At 42.1% G+C, this 22,638-nt stretch overlaps 1 protein-coding gene across 2 annotated transcripts in view; it reads left to right on the forward strand.

Moving 5' to 3' along the window:
* The window catches only part of Depdc1b (DEP domain containing 1B), a 91,838-nt gene that overhangs the window by 64,098 nt on the left and 5,102 nt on the right, over window positions 1-22,638 (forward strand). For both annotated transcript variants that reach the window (XM_087621683.1, NM_001107651.1), the window contains 3 exon segments: window positions 2,496-2,543; window positions 7,295-7,435; window positions 20,372-20,538. In XM_087621683.1, coding sequence (XP_087477809.1) covers window positions 2,496-2,543; window positions 7,295-7,435; window positions 20,372-20,538 — 356 coding nt within the window.

Consider the following 22,638-nt stretch of genomic DNA (forward strand, 5'->3'; position numbering starts at 1 on the left):
TACCTGAGTGCACTCCCTTGCTATACAGGTTCTATTTCTTGCTAGTGCTTTTTATCCAACGTTTGGTTTATTAAAATGGCATAGAAAGATGTGTGTCCAGGGTTAGGATTCAGCGCAGTGCACTCAGAGAGGGTAATCTAGTAGATTTCAACCTTCCTCATGCTGCGACCCTTTAATTTAATTCCTCATGTTGTGCTGCTCTCCAAACATGCAATTCTTTCATTGGTATTTCATAACTATAATATTGCTACTGTTGTGAATTATGATGTAAATATCTAATGCAGGATATCTGATATGTAACCCCTGTGAAAGGGTTGTTTGACCCTGCAAAGGTCAAGGCCCACAGGTTGAGAACTCTAGTTCCGTGTGAGCTACCTAGGTATTTAGTGGTTGCATATTTAATGTCCCTGGAGAAGCTCCAGACACACGAGAATGCTTAGTCCTAAGAAGTGCTCAGGTCAGTTTTAAGTCTTCTTGCATTTAGGTTTCCTTTTGCCTGGTTTGGAGTTAGGGTGCTACGTAGCCCAAGCTGGACAGCTGAGGGCCACTTCCCACCTCTGCCGTCTGAATGCTGCAGGCACAGGCATGCACTACCATGTGGTAGTGGTTTATATGGTGCTGACCAGTGGACGCAGGGCCTGGTGCACACTAGGTGGGCACTCTATCAGCAGAACTACCTTCTCAGCCCCACATCTGGACTTCTGGCTTGCCTCTTCAGAGTGGTGTCTGTGAGTTAGATTGTCTGGAAGAGTCCTTATTATTTATTTATTTATTTAAATGACGTAACTTTAAGAGTTGAAAGTTTCTTTAAAATCACTTATCCTTCAAGATAGTTTATAAAATCTGTCAAAAACAAACAAACACACCTTCATTTTGTTTTAAATTTGCAACAAGACAAGTTATGTTATGTTACCTATATGTACCTAGAGGGCTATAATTGTCAGACTGATTGTTTGTGGCGAGGTTTTACTATGTAGTCTAGGTTGGCCTTGAACTTGAGATCCTCTTCCCTCAGCTGACAGGCAAATGTCATTAGACCTGACCCAAGACCAATTTAAAATTACCCTTTCTTATAGATAAGGGTTAGATTGGAACTAGACTGGCTCTTTGAGTTGATCTTTTAATTTAAAATTTTGATGGTGAGAAACGACCAGAACCAAGTGACCTTGGACCACTTGGTATAGGACTTGGGGGACACAATAAGCTAAGCTCAGGTTGAGGCTCTGAGCCAGTGGTGTACACAAGAAGGGATCACTGTGTGCGAGAGGAGAAGCGTCAGGAAGTGTGTCTCTGGACAGAAGTGGAGTTTGCTTTGGCAGATGAGAGCCCCTCACCTGTCCTAGCACCTCCCTCAGGAATGGACGGCAGTGATAGACAGAGATCAATCTGGAAACTTCATGGCCTGCTGGGTTAAGCTGTAACGTTAGGTTTCCTTACACAGAGGAGCGGAAGTCTCTGAGATACTGCATACCTGTCTAGATCCTCTAGTGTAGCAGGGTCATTAACCTGAGCTGGCACTTAGACAACAAACCACTTTCGTTTTGCTAAGTTTTTCTGGAAGAAGGAAAGCTCTTATAATCCTTGGGCTTGTTCATTAGGTGAAACTCAACACAACAAGCTCTTCCCACCCCACAGTCACACACAAACTCATCTCTGCCGCAGTGCCCGGGGGAGGGGCCTGTGACCAGTGATTTGGCTGGGAGGTGCTTGGCTTTGTTTTTTTACCTATGTGTATGTCTCTGTGTAGGTTTGTGCATGTGAGTGCTATGCCTACAGAGGCCAGAAGAGGGCGTCATCCCCTAGAGCAGGAGTTGCACGTGATTATAAGCTCCCCGAGCTGGGGACTAATTCTGGTCCTATGGGAGAGCATCATGTGCTGCAACCTCTAGTCCATCTCTAGCGCCTGGGCTGGGCTTATCTGCGTAATGTTGACATTGCTGTAAGGCTGACCTACTAGCAGCCTATGATGAATACGTCAGTGGAATTTTAGTTACCTAGAACATTTGGAAAATGGTAATAGGTATAATGCTAACTATCATGGACCTGCAGGATAAACTTCTAAGTTTTTGGTGCTGAGGCTTGAACCCAGGGCCTTGTGCATGCCATGTGTTTCTCTGGACAAACCGTCCAATTCTTACTTCCTACTGCAGTTTTATAAAGTGTATCTCATCCTTAGAGAAAATGTTATGATGTTATGCCCGATTTATTTATTTATTTATTTATTTATTTATTTATTTATTTATTTAAGTACATCTTATAACATTGCTGCTGAAGAACGAACTCTATCATTTAAATGTTCTGGTACACAAATTGGTGGAATGTCTCATATTACCTGGGCAAACGATATGTATTTTTATAATACTCTCTCTCTTGCTCTGTGGGAGAGAGAGAGAGAGAGAGAGAGAGAGAGAGAGAGAGAGAGAGAGAGAGAGAGAGATTGAGTTATAAGGAGATGAATAAAATATCTTTTGTATTTTCTTTTTTTTTTTCTACAGAAGAACTTCCTCATTGGGTCCTGTCAGCTATGAAGTGTTTGGCAAATTGTAAGTGCTAATTATCCGCCAGTTTTATAGAATTAACAGGAATTGGTGCCTTCAATTAGAAAATATTGCTGCAATGGCCTGGGCATTGATTTGACACCTGTGCGGATGGCAGGAAACTGTTTGGAGAGACACCACTGTGCTTTACTGTAGATTCATGACCTAGAGAAAGGGTTGTTATATTACAGTTCTCCCATGGTCTCATGGACATACCTGCACTGTAGACAAAGTCCATGCCATCCTTGGAGCTCATCACAGGGGAGAAAGAAACGAGTGAGAGCATTTATATTGGCAGCCACCTACTAATGGTCTGTAGAATTTTGAGTGTCTACCATGTTTATATCCCCGGTTTGCTGGGCAGCTTCAGTCCCTGCTTTTGGAGGGCAGAGTTTTAAGAGGGGTAGAGTGTTTTCTCTTAGGAGAGAAGTCTGCATGCAGAGGAACAAGAAAGACTGTCTCAGAGACCTGCATGTAAGATCCGTGGACCTGGATGAGGGTGAGTGCGAGGGGGTGTTTCTAGGCACAGAAATCTCTTCAGCATACAGGAGACTTACATTTCATTGGCTATCATGGGCACTGTGAAGGAACAGTGAGGTAATCACTCATGAACATTAGCATGTTCTCCTTGGGATTTTCAGGAAGCTTAACCCAAATACTGTGTGTGTGTGTGTGTGTGTGTGTGTGTGTGTGTGTGTGTGTGTGTGTGTGTCTGTGTGTGTGTGTGTGTGATTGGTTCTGTGCATACAGATGTGCACATTCTGTGATACATCTGTAGAGGTCAGAGGATGACTTTAGGGAGTCAGCTCTTTCTATTGTGGATTCTGGGGATCTTCACTCGGATCATTGTGTTTGCATGGCCAGCGCCTTTACCCAGGGAACTGTCTGATCTGCCCCAAACATATGATTTTAATGAGAATTCTCATTATTTTAGCTGATTGATGAAAGCAATATTTGGTTTTAGAGAAGCTCTTTTTTTTTTTTTTTTTTTTTTTTTTTTTTTTTTTCAGAGCTGGGGACCGAACTCAGGGCCTTGCACTCGCTAGGCAAGCGTTCTACCGCTGAGCTAAATATGTATAGCAATATAACTCTTAGTACTTCAGGTTTAACTCTTAAAGTTTTCATTGATTTTGGGTTGATATTTTAGGCACTTTAATGCCTATATGTGTCCAAATGTAATGTGTCTTTAACTTGTGGAAGAAGTACTTTACTTGAATTTTAAAAATTACTTGTAGTGTGTGTGTGTGTGTGTGTGTGTGTGTGTGTGTGTGTGTGTGTGTATGTGCGCGCGCGCACGCGCGCGCGTGTATCTAGCATTCCCTTGCCACAGCATGTATGCGTACGCCAGAGGATACTTGTCCAAGTTAGTCTCTCCTTCCACCTTATGGTTCTGGGCCTGAACCTCGGTGTCAGACATGGCTGTGAGTGCCTTTATCCACTGTGCCTGCCATCTTGCTGGCCCTGAGGTGCTTTTTTATTCTTTTTGCCCAAGTTTCTTAAATAAAATAAATATAAATTACCTCCTTGACCAGAGTTGGCAAGAATGAAGGTACAATCATGAAGCTCTAACCCTCACTCTGAGCTCCTGGAGAACCAAGGCTTTGGACCTTACCAGTGTGGAATGAAGCTGTGATGTAGGGGAAACGCCCTAAGGTGTGGTTGTCATGTTTGCCTTTCCGGTATGGTAGGATGCAGGGAACTGTGAACTCAGTTCTCCATCTGCCACACAAAGCCACAAACACCTGCGGCAAGGTTGGCACAGCGACATTGGGTAGGGGTAGGTGTGATTTCACAATTGCCATGGGTAGGAAACAGAGTGCTGGAGGAGGAACATACCTCACATATGTTAAGAGTAACCTTTACAGATCAGCCTATCACAGAGGCTTGCTTATATAGCAAATATAAAAGGAGCTGAAGGACAAGCTCAGCCTGTCGGATAGTTACTTAAAGCTTTTAAGCTTCCCCAAATTAGGATTATCAAAATTTACTTTGAATCTGTCAAAGTCATGACATGTTCTTCGTCCTTATCTTAGTAAGTGCAGATTCCTGTCCTCTAACACGGGACAGGACTTGCTGAGGGCTTCTTGCCTTCTGTTCTGCAAGCCTGCTACTCTTCATTCTCTTCTAAGCACTTCCTGAGTCACCGTAGACTGTGCACACACGGGCCTGGTGTTCAGGCGTGGGTCAAACCTCTCATGGATGTTTGCAGAGCGAAGATGGATGCTAAGTAGTGCAAAGCTGAATTAACTGGTTCCCTCTGCTTCTTTGCGTGTGTGCCTCAGAAACAGAAGGAGAGCAGCCAGACCATCTCATTCCAGAATCTGTCAGGAGTGACATCTAGAAAACTCTAGACTCAGAAAAGAAATGCTCACCACTCAAGGTGACTAAGAAAGACAAGGTTCATGTTCTGTTTTCTTTTAGGGATTTTTAAAAATGTTTTCATCAAAGATAATAACACATTCTTAAGGCACATAATTGTTTAGAGTGAACCACTGACTCTGGTAAGCACTAATTCTGCCGTGTGTCTTGCTGGCTGGGACACATCCAACTGATATTTGATTAACCTTGCTATGTGAGGAGTAAAGAAGCAAACAGTTTATACAGTTGCTGCTAGGTTTATGTGCTATGACATATAAAGGAATTTTATTATTTTAACCAATTATTAATTTTTAAGAGAAGAACAGAATATGAAGTATAAAAGATTTTGTTTTTGTGTAAAGATTTTATTTTTAATTATGTATATGAACACATGTCTCTGTGAGTGGAGGTCAGGAGAGGGCATCCTATCCACTAGACTTCAGTTGTAAGTGGCTGTGATCATCTGGTGTGGGTTCTGAGACCCAACCTCAGGTCCTCAGTAGGAGCAGTATTTACTCTTAACCTCTGAGCCACGTTTCCAGGCCTCAGTAAAGGAGTTTTTAGGGACACCGTAAAGAGCCATTTTATGGTGTCCTGGGGATCGAGTGTCATGGTCCAGAATGGTTTCCTCTGTGTTACATCTAGAATCTCTCAGCTCCAGCAGTCCTGTGGGGAGAATTTCCTTGAATTCATCTTAGCTGCTTTGTTCAACCTCCTGGGTATAGCTAGCTATTTGGGTTTGATGGCTTAGTCCTCTGCTGGGCTGGAGCTGGTCACCATGATTGCATTCCTTTTCTTCCGTGGTCCTCTTGGGGCGAGCTGTCTTCCTGAAGGTTCTGGCACTTCCAGTTTTCCTGTCACCATGTCGTCATCAATGTGTGCTCATTGTATCATGTGCCGGGGGAATTTGCCGCCAAATCGCATGGATCACCTTTGTTTCTTGGGACCCAGGTTCCCGTGGAGCTTTCCTCTGCCCTGCTGTTGGCATGGGACGTGCGTGGCCAGAGCCAGACCGCTTCAGAGTTCCTGAGTTCGCACCAGCTTTGCAGTTTTCTTTTGATAGCTGGGCAGTATCTGGGTGCGATGTATGATGAATTTACAAGATAGAATGTAAACTCTTCCCTGTTATTTTTTTTTTGAAAAGCATTTAAATTTTCATTTGTCTGAAATAGTTTGTTAGGAGAAACATTTCACTCAACTGTATGATTGCAGGATATTATAGTTTAATAGCTAATGAACTCAAGAAGCTATAAAAATTTCTTCGTAATTCATCTGTTACACATTAACAAATTGGTATTTCATTGATTTTTATTAAGACTAGGGAAATGTTGACTATTTCAAAGCAAATTATTTACATGAATAAGGTTGGATTTATATAAAAAGAGAAAAGCATGCTTTTCCCTTAAAATGGATATATGTCAGTGCTCTTCATTTTCATACTATATTCAAGTAAACATAAATCATATTTGTGGGAGCAAGGTCATACGTCACTTCCATGTCAGAACTTGCCTGGGTATCTTGAATATCTGTGTACACACACTACAGAACTTACGTGCAGTTGTCACATTAATCATTCTCTTTGTTCATAATTTGTTATCACTTTACATCCCAATCACAACCCCCTCCCTGCTCTCCTCCCAGTCCTACCCTCCCGTCCCCCTTCTTTCTATCCCATTCCCTGGGTACCAACCTGCCTTGGCACATTAAGTCTCATCAGAACTAAGTGCATTCTCTCACACTGAGGCCAGACAAGGCAGCCCAGCTAGGGGAAAGGGCTCCAAAGGTTGAAACAGAGTCCAAGTCAGATATAGCTCCAGTTGTTGGGGACCCACATGAAGAGGAAGTTTCACATTTATTACATATGTGTACAGGGCCTAGGTACAGCCCATGCATGCTCTTTGGCTGGTGGTTCAGTCTCTGTGAGCCTCCAAAATAAACCAATTAAAACATGAGGTACAGCGCTAAACAGAATTCTCAGCAGAGGAATCTCTAATGGCTGAGAAGCACTTCAAGAAATGTTCAGTGTCTCTAGTCATCAGGGAAAGGCAAATCAAAATGACCCTGAGATTCTGTCTTAGACCGGTCAGAATGGCTAAGATCTAAAACGCAAGTGACAGCACATGCTGGCAAGGACGTCGTAGAGCAAGGTGAACACTCCATCGTTGGTGGGAATTACACACATGTACCGCCACTTTGAAAATCAATCTGGCAGTTTCTCAGAAACTTGGAAATGGTTCTATCTCAAATCCCAAGGACACCACTCCTGGGCGTATATACAAAAGACGCTCCGCCTGCCCTCAAGGACACTGGCTCAACTCTGTTTACTGCAGCTTGTTTGTAACAGCCTGACACTGAAAACAACTCAGATGTGTGTATCTCTCTCTCTCTTTTTTTAAAAGGGCCCAACTGTACAGATTGGAAGCAGCCTATGTACTTGGGATTTGAAAAGGATGTCTTTAAAACTATTGCAGATTACTATGGCCACCTGAAGGAGCCACTGCTCACATTTCACCTTTTCGATGCTTTCGTCAGTGTATTAGGTGAGTGCACAGCCAGCCTCTCAACAGACCCATAGTGAAGCTTCTACAGTCACAGTCTTGGTAGTTCCAGTAGAAAAAGCTCAGACATTTTCTTTTCTTTAAAAAAATTCCCATTTGAAATTTTGCTTTAATATGTTATTCTCTTTTTAATTTATTTTTACTTTTTGGGGATTTCATTCTTTTTTAATTTTTTATTATATATTTCTTTACTTACATTTCAAAGGTTATTCCCCTTCCTGGTTTCCAGTCCATAAGCCCCCATTCCCTCCCCTCTGCCTCCCCCATATGGGTATTCCCCCTATACATCCCCCTTATTTCCCTCCCCCATATTCCTCTGCACGGGGGGTCCAACCTTGGCAAGACCAAGGGCTTTGGTGTCTGGTGCCCCAACAAGGTTATTATCTGCTACATATGCAGTTGGGGCCCAGGGTCAGTCCATGTATAGTCTTTCGGTAGTGGTTCAGTCCCTAGAAGCTCTGGTTGGTTGGCATTGTTGTTTTTATGGGGTTGCAAGCTCCTTCAACTCTTTCAATCCTTCTTCTAATTCCCCCCAAGGGGGTCCTATTCTCAGTTCCGTGGTTTGCTGCTAGCATTGACCTCTGTATTGGACATGCTCTAGATGTGTCTCTCAGGAGAGATCTATATCTGGTCCCTTTCAGTATGCATTTTTTAGCTTCATCAATCTTATCTAGTTTTGATGGCTGTTTAAATATGGGCCACCTGTGTGTCAGGCTGTGAATGGCCATTGCTTGAGTCACTGCTCTAAACTTTGCTTCCATATCCCCTCCTATGAATATTTTTCCCCCTTTTAAGAAGGAGTGGGAGTATCCGCATTTTGGTCATCCTTCTTCTTCAGCTTCCTGTGGTCTGTGGATTGCATCTTGGGTAATTTGAGCTTTTTGGCTAATATCCACTTATCAGTGAGTGCATAACAAGTGTGTTTTTCTGTGATTGAGTAACCTCACTCAGGATGATATTTTCTACTTCATTCCATTTGCCTATGAATTTCATGAAGTCATTGTTTTTGATAGCTGAGTAGTACTCCATTGTGTAGATGTACCACAGTTTTTGAATCCATTCCTCTATTGAAGGGCATCTGGGTTCTTTCCAGCTTCTGGCTATTATAAATAAGGCTGCTGTGAACATAGTGGAGCATGTGTCTTTGTTGTATGTTGGAGCATCTTTTGGGTATATGCCCAAGAGAGTTATAGCTGGATCCTCAGGTAGTGGAATGTCCAATTTTCTGAGGAACCTCCAGACTGATTTCCAGAGTGGTTGTACCAGTTTGCAATCCCACCAACAATGGAGAAGTGTTCCTTTTTCTCCACATCCTCGCCAGCATCTGCTGTCACCTGAGTTTTTTAATCTTAGCCATTCTGACTGGTGTGAGGTGGAATCTCAGGGTTGTTTTGATTTGCATTTCCCTGATGACTAAGGATGCTGAACATTTCTTTAGGTGCTTTTTGGCCAATCGAAAATCCTCAGCTGAGAATGTTTTATTTAGCTCTGTACCCAATTTTTTAATAGGGTTATTTGACTCTCTGAAGTCTAACTTCTTTAGTTCTTTGTATATTTTAGATATTAGCCCTCTATCAGATATAGGATTGGTAAAGATCTTTTTCCAATCTGTTGGTTGCCGTTTTGTCCTAATGACAGTGTGCTTTGCCTTACAGAAGCTTTGCAGTTTTATGAGGTCCCATTTGTTGATTCTTGATCTTAGAGCATAAGTCACTGGTGTTTTGTTCAGGAAATTTTCCCCAGTGCCCATGTGTTTGAGACTCTTCCCCACTTTTTCTTCTATTAGTTTGAGTGTATCTGGTTTAATGTGGAGGTCTTTGATCCACTTGGACTTAATCTTTGTACATGGTGATAAGAATGGATTGATTTGCATTCTACATGCTGACCTCGAGTTGAACCAGCACTATTTGTTGAAAATGCTATCTTTCTTCCACTGGATGGTTTTAGCTCCTTTGTCAAAGATCAGTGACTATAGGTGTGTGGGTTCATTTCTGGGTCTTCAATTCTGTTCCACTGATCTATCTGCCTGTCTCTGTACCAATACCATACAGTTTTTATGACTATTGCTCTGTAATACTGCTTGAAGTCAGGGATGGTGATTCCCCGAGAAGTTCTTTTATTGTTGAGTATTGTTTTCGCTATCCTCGGATTTTTGTTATTCTAAATGAATTTGCAAATTGCTCCTTCTATCTCTATAAAGAATTGAGTAGGAATTTTGATGGGGATTGCATTGAGTCTGTAGATTGCTTTTGGCAAAATGGCCATCTTTACTATATTAATCCTGCTAATCCATGAGCATGGAAGATCTTTCCATCTTCTGAGATCTTCCTCAATTTCTTTCTTCAGAGATTTGGAGTTCTTGTCATACAGGTCTTTCACTTGCTTCGTTAAAGTCACACCAAGATATTTTATGTTATTTGGGACTATGTGAAGGGTGTCATTTCCTTAATTTCTTTCTCAGCCTGTTTGTACTTTGAGTAGAGGAAGGCTACTGATTTGTTTGAGTTAATTTTATATCCCAACACTTTGCTGAAGTTGTTTATCAGGTTGAGTATTTCTCTGGTGGAACTTTTGAGGTCGCTTAAGTACACTATCATATCATCTGCAAATAATGATATTTTGATTTCTTCCCTTCCAATTTGTATCCCTTTGACCTCCTTTCACTGGCTAGGACTTCGAGTACTATATTGAATAAGTAGGGAGAGAGTGGGCAGCCTTGTCTAGTCCCTGATTTTAGTGGGATTGCTTCAAGTTTCTCTCCATTTAGTTTGATGTTAGCTTCTGGTTTGCTGTATATGGCTTTTACTATTTTTAGATATGGGCCTTGATCTTTCTAGTACTTTTATCATGAAGGGGTGTTCAATTTTGTCAAATGCTTTCTCAGCATCTAATGAAATGACCATGTGGTTCTTATCTTTGGGCTTGTTTATATAGTGGATTGCATTGATGAATTTTCATATATTAAACCATCCCTGCATCCCTGGGATGTAGCCTACTTAATCATGATGTATGATCGTTTTGATGTGTCCTTGGATTCAGTTTTCAAGAATTTTATTGAATATTTTTGTGTCAATATTCATAAGGGAAATTGGTCTGAAGTTCTCTTTCTTTGGTGGCTCTTTGTGTGGTTTAGGTATAAGAGTAATTGTGGCTTCATAGAAGGAATTTGGTGGTGCTCTGTCTGTTTCAATTTTGTGGAATAGTTTGAACAGTATTGGTATGAGGTTTTCTATGAAGGTCTGATAGAATTCTGCATTGAATCCAACTAGACTTGGGCTCTTTTTGGTTGGGAGACCTTTAATGACTGCTTCTATTTCCTTAGGAGTTATGGGGTTGTTTAAATGGTTTATCTGTTCCTGATTTAACTTCGGTACCTGGTATCTGTCTAGGAAATTGTCCATTTCCTGCAGATTTTCAAGTTTTGTTGAATATAGGCTTCTAGCATGTACTAATTATATATAATAATGAAGATATTTTCATCCACATAAATAATATATTATCTTTTCTTATGCCATCCCATTCCTACTTATTCTTCTTCACAAACATACCTTATGCTTCGCTCTCCTTTCTCTCTCTCTCTTTCTCTCTCTCTCTCTCTCTCTCTCTCTCTCTCTCTCTCTCATGTGACCCCAACAGTGTCATTAGATTTCCTTATTGGAACAGTCATAAGCGCTATTTATAGGACCACTGCACCTTTTAGTGGTTATACCACTGAAGAAAATGCTTCTTTTCCCCACAACAGCCATCAACTGGGGACAGTTTCTCAGGTGGAGTGGCAACTCCTCACCTCCCACAGCCATCTTTAACTGCCTATATAGATCATTACCCATGATGCAGTGTTGAGCACCAGTCTGGTATACACCATCACAGCTGCTGTGAGCTCAGGAGGGTGACAGCTATGCCATGCTGGGAGACAGCTTTTTGTAGCAAAACCCTGTCCTCTGGATAATATAGAATTCTCCCTATTTTGTGATGCTCCCTGAGCCTCGTGGGGGTGATGGGATGCCCCACTGATGCTGGAAGATTGACGAGTCACTTATTATCAGTGCTGATGAGTTAGAAGTCTCTGCAGTGACCGCCATCACTGAAAGAGGGGAGAGCAGCAGCACCCTATGGCTGTAACTACAGATATTCAGAAGGTAGCTGATGAGATAGCGGCTCGAATATATCCATTTATCATAACCGCAGTGGTAGCTTCTCCACTGGCTCCTTTCCTTTCTTTCTCGTAAGCCATGTTCGTGGTACTCCCTTTCCATGGAGCAGGGCCTCTGATCCAGTCAGCAAATGGTCGGTTCTCTCCACAGCAGTCATGCTTCTGTTACACAGGTGCAGGGGACTGCTGTAAGGCTGTTGGGGACCTTTTTGCCCCAGCTGCCTGTGTAGTATCTTCCTGCAGAGTAAAAGCTAGCCACATAGGCATCTTTGAAATAAAAACCGACAGAGTGCTTAAGTCATGCTCCAGAAAAAGAGCAAAAGAAAATAGCTAACCTGTAAACCAGAGCAAAGACCAGCAAGTTCTGTGTCTGAAGGAAAAGCAGGGTGTCGTTCATCACTTTTCTCTAAGAGTGTTGGTAGAGAAGAATGTGAATTTGACATTGACTTTTCATGACTAAATCTATTACGCTAGGTTTGACTGTGAACAGTGTAAGAGGTACATTGCCAGTCTTTTTATTAGAAGACACAAGTTTTTATAGGACCGTTTGATACTTGAAATATACAAAGTAAGTACAGTAATGTTATTGTTCATGTAAAACTTGCTTTTATTCTTCATATAGATTTACACCTTAGAGTTTATGCCATGAAGGAACATGATAGATGGGGGGAAGGCCATTATTGCTATTGTTCCATTCCTTTTGGAAATCAGATTTCCCTGTGAGCCGTAAGTATTGTTTTCTTGTCAAAATGCATGCTGTGTGATATCCTCAGTTCTGCAGACTTGAGAGGACTTCCTTAGCGTGCCCTTGTTCTCCAGCACCTGCCGCTAGCATCCCGCCTCCCCTCCCCCCATTGTACTTCTTTCATTTTTCTTTACATCCCTTTCCTTTTTCATATATATATATATATATATATATATATATATATATATTTTTTTTTTTTTTTTTTTTTGCAAGGTGTGGCTGCTGCCATATCATTCAAGTAAAATGTCAGGTGTATGAGAGTGTTACCTGAGCTCATAGCAGTGTACTAGTATACTTTAGGTTCATGCTTCTGTAGGTTCTCCGACAATAACTGTAAATCATATATGCATTAGTAACTACTTCTAGCATTTTTATTTACTAGTGTGTGTGTGTGTGTGTGTGTGTGTGTGTGTGTGTGTTGTATATGATACACATGGGTGCACATGTGGAGATTAGAGGACAACTCTGTATGGTTGATTTTCTCTTTTCAAATTTGCATAGCTTCCACAGCAAGTGTTTTTACCACTGAGCCACCTTGTCTTAGGGAGTGATTGTTTTTAGACATGACACCGCTTGGTATAAATAGAGGACCTAGTTTATTATGGGATTTTAAATACACTGGGTCTCTTGGGTATTTTATTTGAGCCTAGTTGATCCATTATAGTTTTGATTTGATTTTTAGATACAGTCTCATGAACACCCACTGGCCTCGAACTCACCGGAGCTCAGGCTGACCTTGAACTCCTGGCCCCCTCTTCCCCTGTACAAGTCCTAGAATACAGGTGTGTGCCACTAACCGAGTTCTGTTATGGGGCCTTGAGACTGTTGCGTCTTCTTAGTGTTTTTTTTTTCTAGCTGAGTCTGGCTGGGGACTTCTACATATGTGTATCTGTGACTAACGATGTCTCTCGTGATGCTGGAGGGGCCCACGGACTAAGCCAGTCATTTCTCATTATCCATGCTCAGTGCCACCAGCACTGTTAGACCAGACTCCTAAAGACTGCACTGAAAGTCAGCTCTTAGAGTTGCGTCTCCTTTTCAATCTCTATACTGTTCTGTACAAACATAATTTGATTTGGAAACAGAATGACTTGGAGCATTTTTTTTTAAAAGCATAAATTCCAATTTGAATCTGTTGGGGTTTTTTTTTAATGTATATATAATTTGTCTTTCACAATTATTCATTTTGAGTTGAGCTGAGGTAGGAGTTAAAGCTGGCCTCACACCCCAGTTGCTATCAGAGTTATATAAAGGATTTGAGGTAAAGAATGATGGGCATTTAGAAATTTATTGCTTTTAGCTATCAGAACAGACTATTGAAAATCTTTTTTTTTTTTTTTTTTTTTTGGAGCAGAGGACCGAACCCAGGGCTTTGCGCTTGCTAGGCAAGCGCTTTACCACTGAGCTAAATCCTCAACCCTGGAAATCATTTTTTAAAGTATCTTCCTGTAGTAGAAGGAAAAAACCTAGACTGGAGAATTATAATTTGTTTACCTGATTAACAAAGAATATCTAATATAGTCAGTAGATAAAAGAAAATATCTAAATATATTGGTTAAATTTAGTAGGATCTATCCATCTCTTAAACTTCATGGTTTTGATTAAAGTAGGATGCTATCTTTTGATAGCAATCAGTCTATTTTGTGTAGATGGTGAAAACTGTCCAACATTTTCCAATGGATGTGACTGTCACGTTAGCTGATATTATTTCTTGAGGCTCATGCCTTTCCTTGATTGAATATGGTAGACCTTGTGACTAGAGCTGTTGATCTGTATTGATGTATGAAATTGGGCATCTCAAAGAAAGGACACGGGTGTGATGGCCTGTGCCGTAATCCCAGCAATTAGGGGGCAAGGCAGGGAGATCTCTTTGAGGCCAGCCTGGGCTACATATCAAGACCCTCTTTCAGGAATCAAGCAATATTTAAAATTATGGGAAGGGAATCAGAAAGGAAAAAATAATCTTATTTGATATGTTTGGCAATGTGAATCTTATTCTTTACCAATGATCACAAACTACTCAGTTTGGTTCAGCAGTCTAACCAAGCCAGCTATCTACAGTTGATCTTTATTTTCCAAGACGAGCGTTTGATGCTCAAGTGTCCTAAATGACACATTCCAGCACGAGGTCCACTGACTCGTGTAGCATTTAGCTTTTTACATATTGAGGCTAGATGAAGTTAAGTCAGCAAATGAGACGGAGTCAAGCAGGGTGTTTAGAAATGTTGGCCCATGGTTGGTTTGTACTAATCTTGCTTATGTTAACATCCTATAGGTATATCTAGTTTGAACTCTGTGTGTGTGTGTGTATGTTTAAGATATATATATATATATATACATATATATATATAAAAATGATACATATACAAATTTATATTTATGACTTCTAAAAAGACAAATGGGAGGAACTGGTGGTCTGGGGCTTGAGGTACTGGTGGTAAAGTTGATGCTACATGGATACTTCCTGTAGGGAAGACTGTTGGGGACATGGACTCCAGCTTGTTGCTGCCCTTGCTTCTCAGGCTTTGATGGAGTTCCCTTGTCCCCGCTTCACGTGTATTCCTGTGTGTGACTGTAGCAGTTCAGCTGTGCTGCCTGCCTTGCCAGTGAACCCGAAGCCTGAGGTGGCAGCTCTTTGATATCTACTGTTTTCTCCTGACTTGAATCTTGGAAATGGCAGTGCCATTCACTAGAGTCATTGTGCACTGGACCATCAATAGACTGAGATGCGTGTGCGTGTGTGTGTAAGTGCATGCTAGAGAGTTGTGTATAGTGTGTATAGTGCAGACTATCCCAGTGGCTGGGTAGTGTTCACTGCTTTGGTTGGTTGGTTGGTTAGTTGGCCAGGTGACCTGTAGAACAGTATCTTTACCTTATGTTCTCCAGGCTACCTCAGTTCTTGTCCCTTAGCTCTTTCCTCAGAGAGGGACTAGTTAGTGTGCTTGCACAGACAGAGGGCTCTTGTTTCTGTGTACCTCATGTTGGGGGTGGTGGTAGCCATCTTTCAGGGCTCAAGTCTTCTGACTGGAGCTTTTGCAGATGCAGACGGACCAAGGCACAGATGTCTGTTCACCCACAAGTGTCTGTGATGATTGTAAAATAAAGTAGAGTTAGGTATTCTGTAAAGGTAGCAATTTAGGAAAGTGCCCAGATTTTTCTTTGGCTGTAACTAAATGTATAAGTTATTTATATCAGTGATCACTAGGGCGATTGACAAAACTTTTGGAAAGGAAGTCCAAGAATCTTCCCATACTGTTTCAGCAAGATAAAGATAAAAATATTTTTAAATGCTACATGAAATCTCCATCCATGAGTAAAGAACTTTCTGAGCCTAAAAGCAAAAGAGATTATTAAAGTGCTATGTTTGAGATTCATGTAGGGAAGTACATTGTCTTGAGCATGGAGAACTTTTGAATAATTTCCCGAGGTAACCTGCTTACCTTTCCTTTAAAAAATAATCTCTAAAGAAATAGTTTCTCTTGCTGTGTCTTTCTTTAAGAAAAGTTTCTTGCCAACTGATATGTATTTTAAATCCTTTGGGTCAGTGTAATCTTTTTTCTTCTTTTTATCTGTTTTCAATAAAAATGAAACTTTAACCCCCCTACCATTTCCTCCTCCAACAGACATGACTGTGGCCTTTCTGGAGCTCTGGGGCCCTCCCAAGAGTCTTCACAGCTCATTACTTTTTTGAACAAGTCCAAATACAGTTTCATATACCAATAGCAAGTGGCTTTTCAAGAGAACCTAAGAGAAAGGATAGTGTTTCCAGGAAATGACGTTAGAACAACTGGGAAAAGTGAGCTTTTCTGTTCTCTTTGTGCTTGCTTGTACTTTATATTAGTGTGGATCGTAGACTCTAACACAACAAACCAAACCAAAACCTACCAGAGGAAAACGAAGGAGAGGATTCTTGTAATCTCCAGTAGGCAAAGCTATACATACAGAAAACTTAAACAGTGAATACAAATGCAACCTAATTGACTTCATTAAGACTAGAAAAGTCTCCTGCTTGGAATATTCCATCAGAAAATGTAGAAAAAGGGGTCAGGGAGATTAGACTTGTGTTTTTTCTCTGAGAATGGTAGATAATGTTGCTGTGGCCCTAAGTAAATGTTCATTCACCAGGAATGTTGCGTAATTTTGTTAAACCAATCATGCCCCTGTACCAGGGCAGCAACCACTTTGAGGAAAGCTGTGACCTGTGGGCATGAGCCGCTCCTGGGTAGAACGCCCCATGAACAGCAACAATAATGGCAGGGGAGATGTGGGGCCGACATGAGTACCTGCCTCAACCCAGTAACCAAACTGGAGATGCATGCAGCATGAGTCAGGGCGGGCCAGCTCAAGGGAAGCACCCACTGTAGCATATCTTCTCAACGTGAGGAGTGTGTTTGATGTTGAGATTCACACCATCGGGGCCCTCGCGCTCAGTCAGAGTTGTAGAAAGAGAGAAGGGAGCTGAAGCATAGGGAAGTCCAGGCTGACCATCCAGTGGGCCCAGCAGGCCGGGAAGCATTCAGCTTATAAAAGCGTATGTCGATGTTGTCTGCATGCTCAGCCTCTAAACATGAAGAAAACTGGAGCCAGGAAGGGGCGTGGTGTCTGCAGGGCTTCCGAGGGTGCCCTTCCACCTCTTCCCTTCCCACATCTGGCCTGGGTGCTCGGCCTCTGTGTTAGAAAAGGACTGAGTAACCTTCTGCCCACACCTCCCGATGGAAGGAAAAGCCCTGAGGTGTGTGTGGCCTCTGGATGCTGTTAGACTGGTGTGATTTGAAACTGAGGCAGTCCGACCTTGTTTTTATCTGTTCCCAGCGATCTCCGACGCCTGTGCTTTTAGTCAGTATCTGCAGAGGTGGTTAGCTGACACTCTTCCCCTTCTGACCCGTGAGTGACTTTAGAACTTTCTAACAGTTTCCTCTCTCACAAAGGCTGCCATTTGTGACTAATGCTGCTTCCCCCTAGAACCACCATGGTTATGTCCACGTCATTCAGTCTCCCTCTTAAACAAGGTCAGATAAGCAAATAGCCCACAAAAGCTTTGCTCTTTAGTTTTTTTTTCTTCTTCAAGACAAAGACATTTCTTTAGTGTGAATTTATAGTTATTGAAAAGTAAACAAAACAAGACAAATATTCCAGACAATAAAAATTACATTAAAAAAGGAACACACCATTAAAATGCTGAGAGAGAGAGAGAGAGAGAGAGAGAGAGAGAGAGAGAGAGATGACATGACATGCACTGCTTATATATCCGAGAAAATACTTGAAGCCAGATGTTACAGTTAATTTTGAGTGTGAAATTGTTGGGATTTAGAGTCATCGTTAGAGGGACTGGAGAGATGGCTCAGTGGTTAAGAATTCTGGCTGCTCTTCCAGAGGACCCTGGTTTGGTTCCAGTACCCACATGGTGGCTGATCTGGTGCCCTCTTCTGGCATCCATTGGCACCAGGCAGACATGTGGTGTTCAGATATACATGTGGGCAAAGCCCATGCACATAAGAGACTGGACTAGAGTGGAGTCCATATGGACACAGATCTCTGTCTCTGAGATTTTACCTGGATTAGCCCAGCTGAGCTGGGAAGACCCTGCTTCACTGTGAGCAGTGCCATTCCAGCCCCACCCTGACCATGAGGGAGAGAGTGGATTGAGTGTAAGAATTCATCACTCTGCGCTTCCCCTATGACCGTACTGTGTGACCCCCTCCTCTTCTTTTTTTTTTTTTTTTTTTCTTTTTTTTTGGTTCTTTTTTCGGAGCTGGGGACTGAACCCAGGGCCTTGCGCTTCCTAGGTAAGCGCTCTACCACTGAGCTAAATCCCCAGCCCCGACCCCCTCCTCTTCTTGATGATACCCTTAAACTGGGGGCCAAAAGTTCTTCCTTACATCGCCCTTTTTCTAGTATTATGCTATGGTAACAGGTAAAATAATTAACACATTGCAATGTATTTGAAACTCTTCAGTAAGACAGTACAGTAAAAGCAGGCATGGACTTTTAATAGACATTTTATAAAAGATGATCTCCTTATAAGCACGCATAAGAAGATACCTATCATTAATCATTAAGCGCCCAGGGATTTAAGCTCCGTGAAGTGCTGGTGCTTAAGTACGAGGTGCTGATTGTGCCGTGCCTTGCTAATGAAGTACAGACGTTTAAACTTTTAAATCACATTTCTTTATGTGCATGGTATGCATATGTATATCTGAGGATGTGCACAACATGACGTGTATTGTGGAAGCCAGAAGACAACTGGTGGGAGTCAGTTTTCACTTTCTACTCTGTGGGTCCCACATTCAAACTCAGGTCATAGGGCTTGATGGCAAGTGTCCTCACCTGCTGTGCCATCTTGCTAGCCTAGAGCTGGTCTTCTTCTTTTTGTTTAATGAGAAAAACATCAAAATATTTTTTGTACAGCTTTTTTGGAGTTATTGTTTTCTGTCGTCACTTGACTATGCAATGTCACGTGTCCCAGAGCCTTCTAGTTGTACCCGACTGCTTCTTAACACACATTAGTCAACACTGCCACTTCACCTGGCCTGTAGTAACCATCGATCATCCACTCTCAGTTCTGTGAGATCAATTCATTTAGATTCCATATGTGATTGAGGTCACGAGGCACTTGTCTTTCTGTTCCGGTTTATGTCATGTCAGGCCTTCAATTCCAGAATTGGGATGCTGTGGCTTTGAGGCGAGCTTGTCTTTTGTTGTAGAAGTTTCATGATGTCAAGTATTATCACTGAAGTTTTTAATCCATTTTTGGGCTGTATTTTGTGAGACTGGTAAGGAATCAGGATCTCTTTTCACTCTTGTGTACGTGGAATGGCTGTTCTGTGTGGAACCTGTGCTGGAAATCAACTGGTGGAAGGGCATAGGTTCACTTCTACAGTTTATTCTGGGAGCATGTTTCTCAATACAGAAAAAAAAAAAAAAACCCTTTGACTTCTTTCATCAGTATAATGCAAATCATCTTTCTCTGTCTCTCTGTCTTCCTGTTTGTGTCTCTCTGTGTCTCTGTGTGTCTCTCTCTCAAACAGATCATGTTCTTAGCCCTCCTCCCTTCCTCTGTGTGTTTGTATAAGAGCATGTGTGTACGTGTATTGGGGCACACGTCTGGCACAGAGGGGAACCTTCTGGGTATTGGTTTTTCCCTTCCACCTCAATTCTGAGCAGATTGCTTGTCTGCACTTCACTCTCAGAAGCCAGCCTGTGCTTCTGGGCAATCCCTTCTCTCTCCTCCATCTTGCGATAGGAGTGCTTACAGATAAATAAGCGACAGCATCCGCCTTTTACAAGGATCCCAGGGATCAAATTCTGGCCATTGGGTGTAGTCATGGTTCTTTCAAGTTTTCGTTTGGTTTTGGAGATGATTTTTTGAAATGATTTATTTATTTTTGTTTTATGTGCACTGATGTTTTTCCCGTACGTATGTATGTCTCTGTGAGGGTGTCTGATCCTCTGCAACTCGAGCTGCAAACAGTTGTGAGCCGCTGTGTAGGCAGGCACTGGGTCCGGGTCCTCTGGAAGAGCAGCCAGCGCTCCCACTTGCTGACCTATCTCCCAAGCCCCTCACTATGGTCCTTCTCTTCCTAATCTGTTGAGGATGCTTTATCGTGACAGGATGTTGAATTTACTAAATGCATTTCTGCAGCTATCGGGATCCATCTTGGTTGTCCTATTAACATGATGCACTTTCTATACTACATTTTTGATCCCTGTAGGCTTTAGGGTTAGGTTTTGGTGCTCCTGGTTTCCCGGGAGAGAATGCTATGGGCTAGCTAGTTCCTTCTGTCTGCGTGGTTGTGGGCGAGAAGGGAAAGGGCTGTGTTTGTCCCACATCTCATCCCAGCTTAAGGTTTGTATTTTCTACGCTGACTCGTAAGTAAGTCACAGAGCACGTGTGTTGTACACTCTGCCGGGTGTAACTGAACAGGTGAAAACCTTTTTCATACTAACTGTAACAATGTGGGGAAGGAGGCACAGGCGGGCAGGCTGTGTACTGAACGGTGAAACTTCTCTTTTGAATCAGGTTTGCTGCCGAAGGAGCAAATGGCAACTGAGGCGTTTCAGATTTGCTGTCTCCTTCTGCCTCCTGAAAACAGGAGAAAGTTACAGCTGCTGATGCGGATGATGGCGAGGATCTGCTTAAACAAAGAGATGCCGCCACTGTGTGATGGCTTCGGCACCCGCACACTGGTAGGTCGTTAACCTCTGCCCGTGACCTGTGTTTTCAGTATGTAATGCAACCTGGTCAGGTTTCCTGTTCTGAGAAGCCAGACAAGAGCATGGCCAGCCGTCCACCCAGACTTACTGTGCTTTTGCTCTACGGTCCCTGAAGAGCAGAGTGGGAGGTGAAGAGGAGTAGGGAACAGGCTCTCCCTGTAGAGACAGCTGCTGTGTCTTTTCTTACCATTTTATGAATGACTACCAACCGTCAACAAAGACAGTGAAGGTGAGCAGGCAGGAAAACCACATTCTCCTGTTCCAGAGAGGAGGCGCTGTGACGGCTTCCGTAACAAGCAAGGGAGACAGCACATGCAATGGGGGAAGCAGCAGCTGCATGGGTGCAAGGAGGGAGGAGATGCCCAGCTGCTCGAGACCCCTCGGGAAGAGGGAGGATCTCATACACCTATGGATTCACGTGCTGTTCTGATGTATGCATTCACTATGGAAATATTTAATTAAAACTAATTAATACTCCATCACATCACCTATTTATTTGTTTGTTTGTTTATCTATCTATCCATCCTTATCTGTGGATTGGGAATTTACTTTTCCAACAGTTTTGATACATTCCATGTGTTTTCATTAGTAGTTTGGTGGTGGAAAGATTCCTAGAATTTCTCCTGATTGCAACGTGTGTGCTCCAGCCGGCATGTCCCTGTCACCTGTCTTCTTGCCACTGTCTGCTGCGGATTACACTCTGCTCCTCCCGGTTTTCCTCACACAGTCTGGCAGAGAGGTGGTTTCTCTAATACCCCGTGTGTCCTCTCCATGCTCTCGGAGCCACGGTTTACTTCTGGGGGATCCCCTGGACCCACCTTAGAGGAGTGAGACTCCCACTGGGGTGACTCTCTAGCCCTTCTTGGGCTAAAGAGACCTTTTTGAAAAGCCCAAGAAAAAACTTGTACCTCTTCTCTATAGCAACACGCACGCGCACGCACACACACACACACACACACGCACAGGCACACACACACCACACTCTATGTAAGGTATAAAGTGTTATTATACATGATTTCAAAGCTTTCATAAATCTACTGAAGATTTTCTTTCCAAGCACAAGTTTTTTCTGCTTCTCTCTATATATGCAAACATGAAGACAAAGTGACACAGTGTTAAGTCTTAGTTAAGTCTTTTTTTCTTAAAGACTTGTTTATTTATATGAGTACATTGTCACTGTCCTCAGACACACCAGAAGAGGGCATCAGATCCCATTACCGATGGTTGTGAGCCACCATGTGGTTGCTGGGAATTGAACTCAGGACTCTGGAAGAGCAGTCGGTGCTCTTAACCGCTGAGCCGTCTCTCCAGCCCCTTAGTTAAGTCTTAATTAAGTCTTAGTATTACTAAACAGACTGCACCATGTAACTTTAATCCAGAGCATAGAGTCAAGTGAAGTAGTAATATGAATTTATATAAACTATATTGTTTATATCAGCCATTATATTTTATACTTATATAAAATAGTTATAAATTATGTATTTATTATTTGTTTTATAATTATTTATAATTATGCGTTATATAGATTTATTATACATTTTTATATTTATATTTTATGTAAAAATTATGTATTTCTATTTTTGGTTATCATTAAAAGTCTCATCATATGATACGGTTTCTTTGTTCAAAGACAACTCTCAAGTGTGTATTTCAATTGTAGAGAAAACAAGTTATCCAAGGAAACATATGATGGTTGAGGAACATAGAGTAACAAGCAATGAAACTAGGATATTCTTTGGCCAAGTAGCTATGAAGTTTGTTGAACTTTAAAGTGCTAAATTTATATAGTTTTAGTTTTTGTGCTAAATTTATATAATTTTCAGAATATATGCATGTGTATAAATGCATGCCAACATATATGTGCATTATACCTTGTATGAAATGTGGAGTTCTAACAACTCCTCAGACAACCTTGTCTCTACTGAGTCTCTTTGGGGTTGGGGTGGAGGGCATTCCCATGGGAGTTGACCCCTCGTGTCTAGGTGCCTGTGGGATGCGCACCCGATATTACCCAACCATTCACATTTGTCTTGCCAACTGGCATTCAGTTTAGAGAAGTCAACAAGGCCACTC

This window comes from Rattus norvegicus, chromosome 2, assembly GCF_021556685.1.
Source record: "Rattus norvegicus strain SHRSP/BbbUtx chromosome 2, alternate assembly SHRSP_T2T, whole genome shotgun sequence".
NCBI classification, from domain to species: domain Eukaryota; kingdom Metazoa; phylum Chordata; class Mammalia; order Rodentia; family Muridae; genus Rattus; species Rattus norvegicus.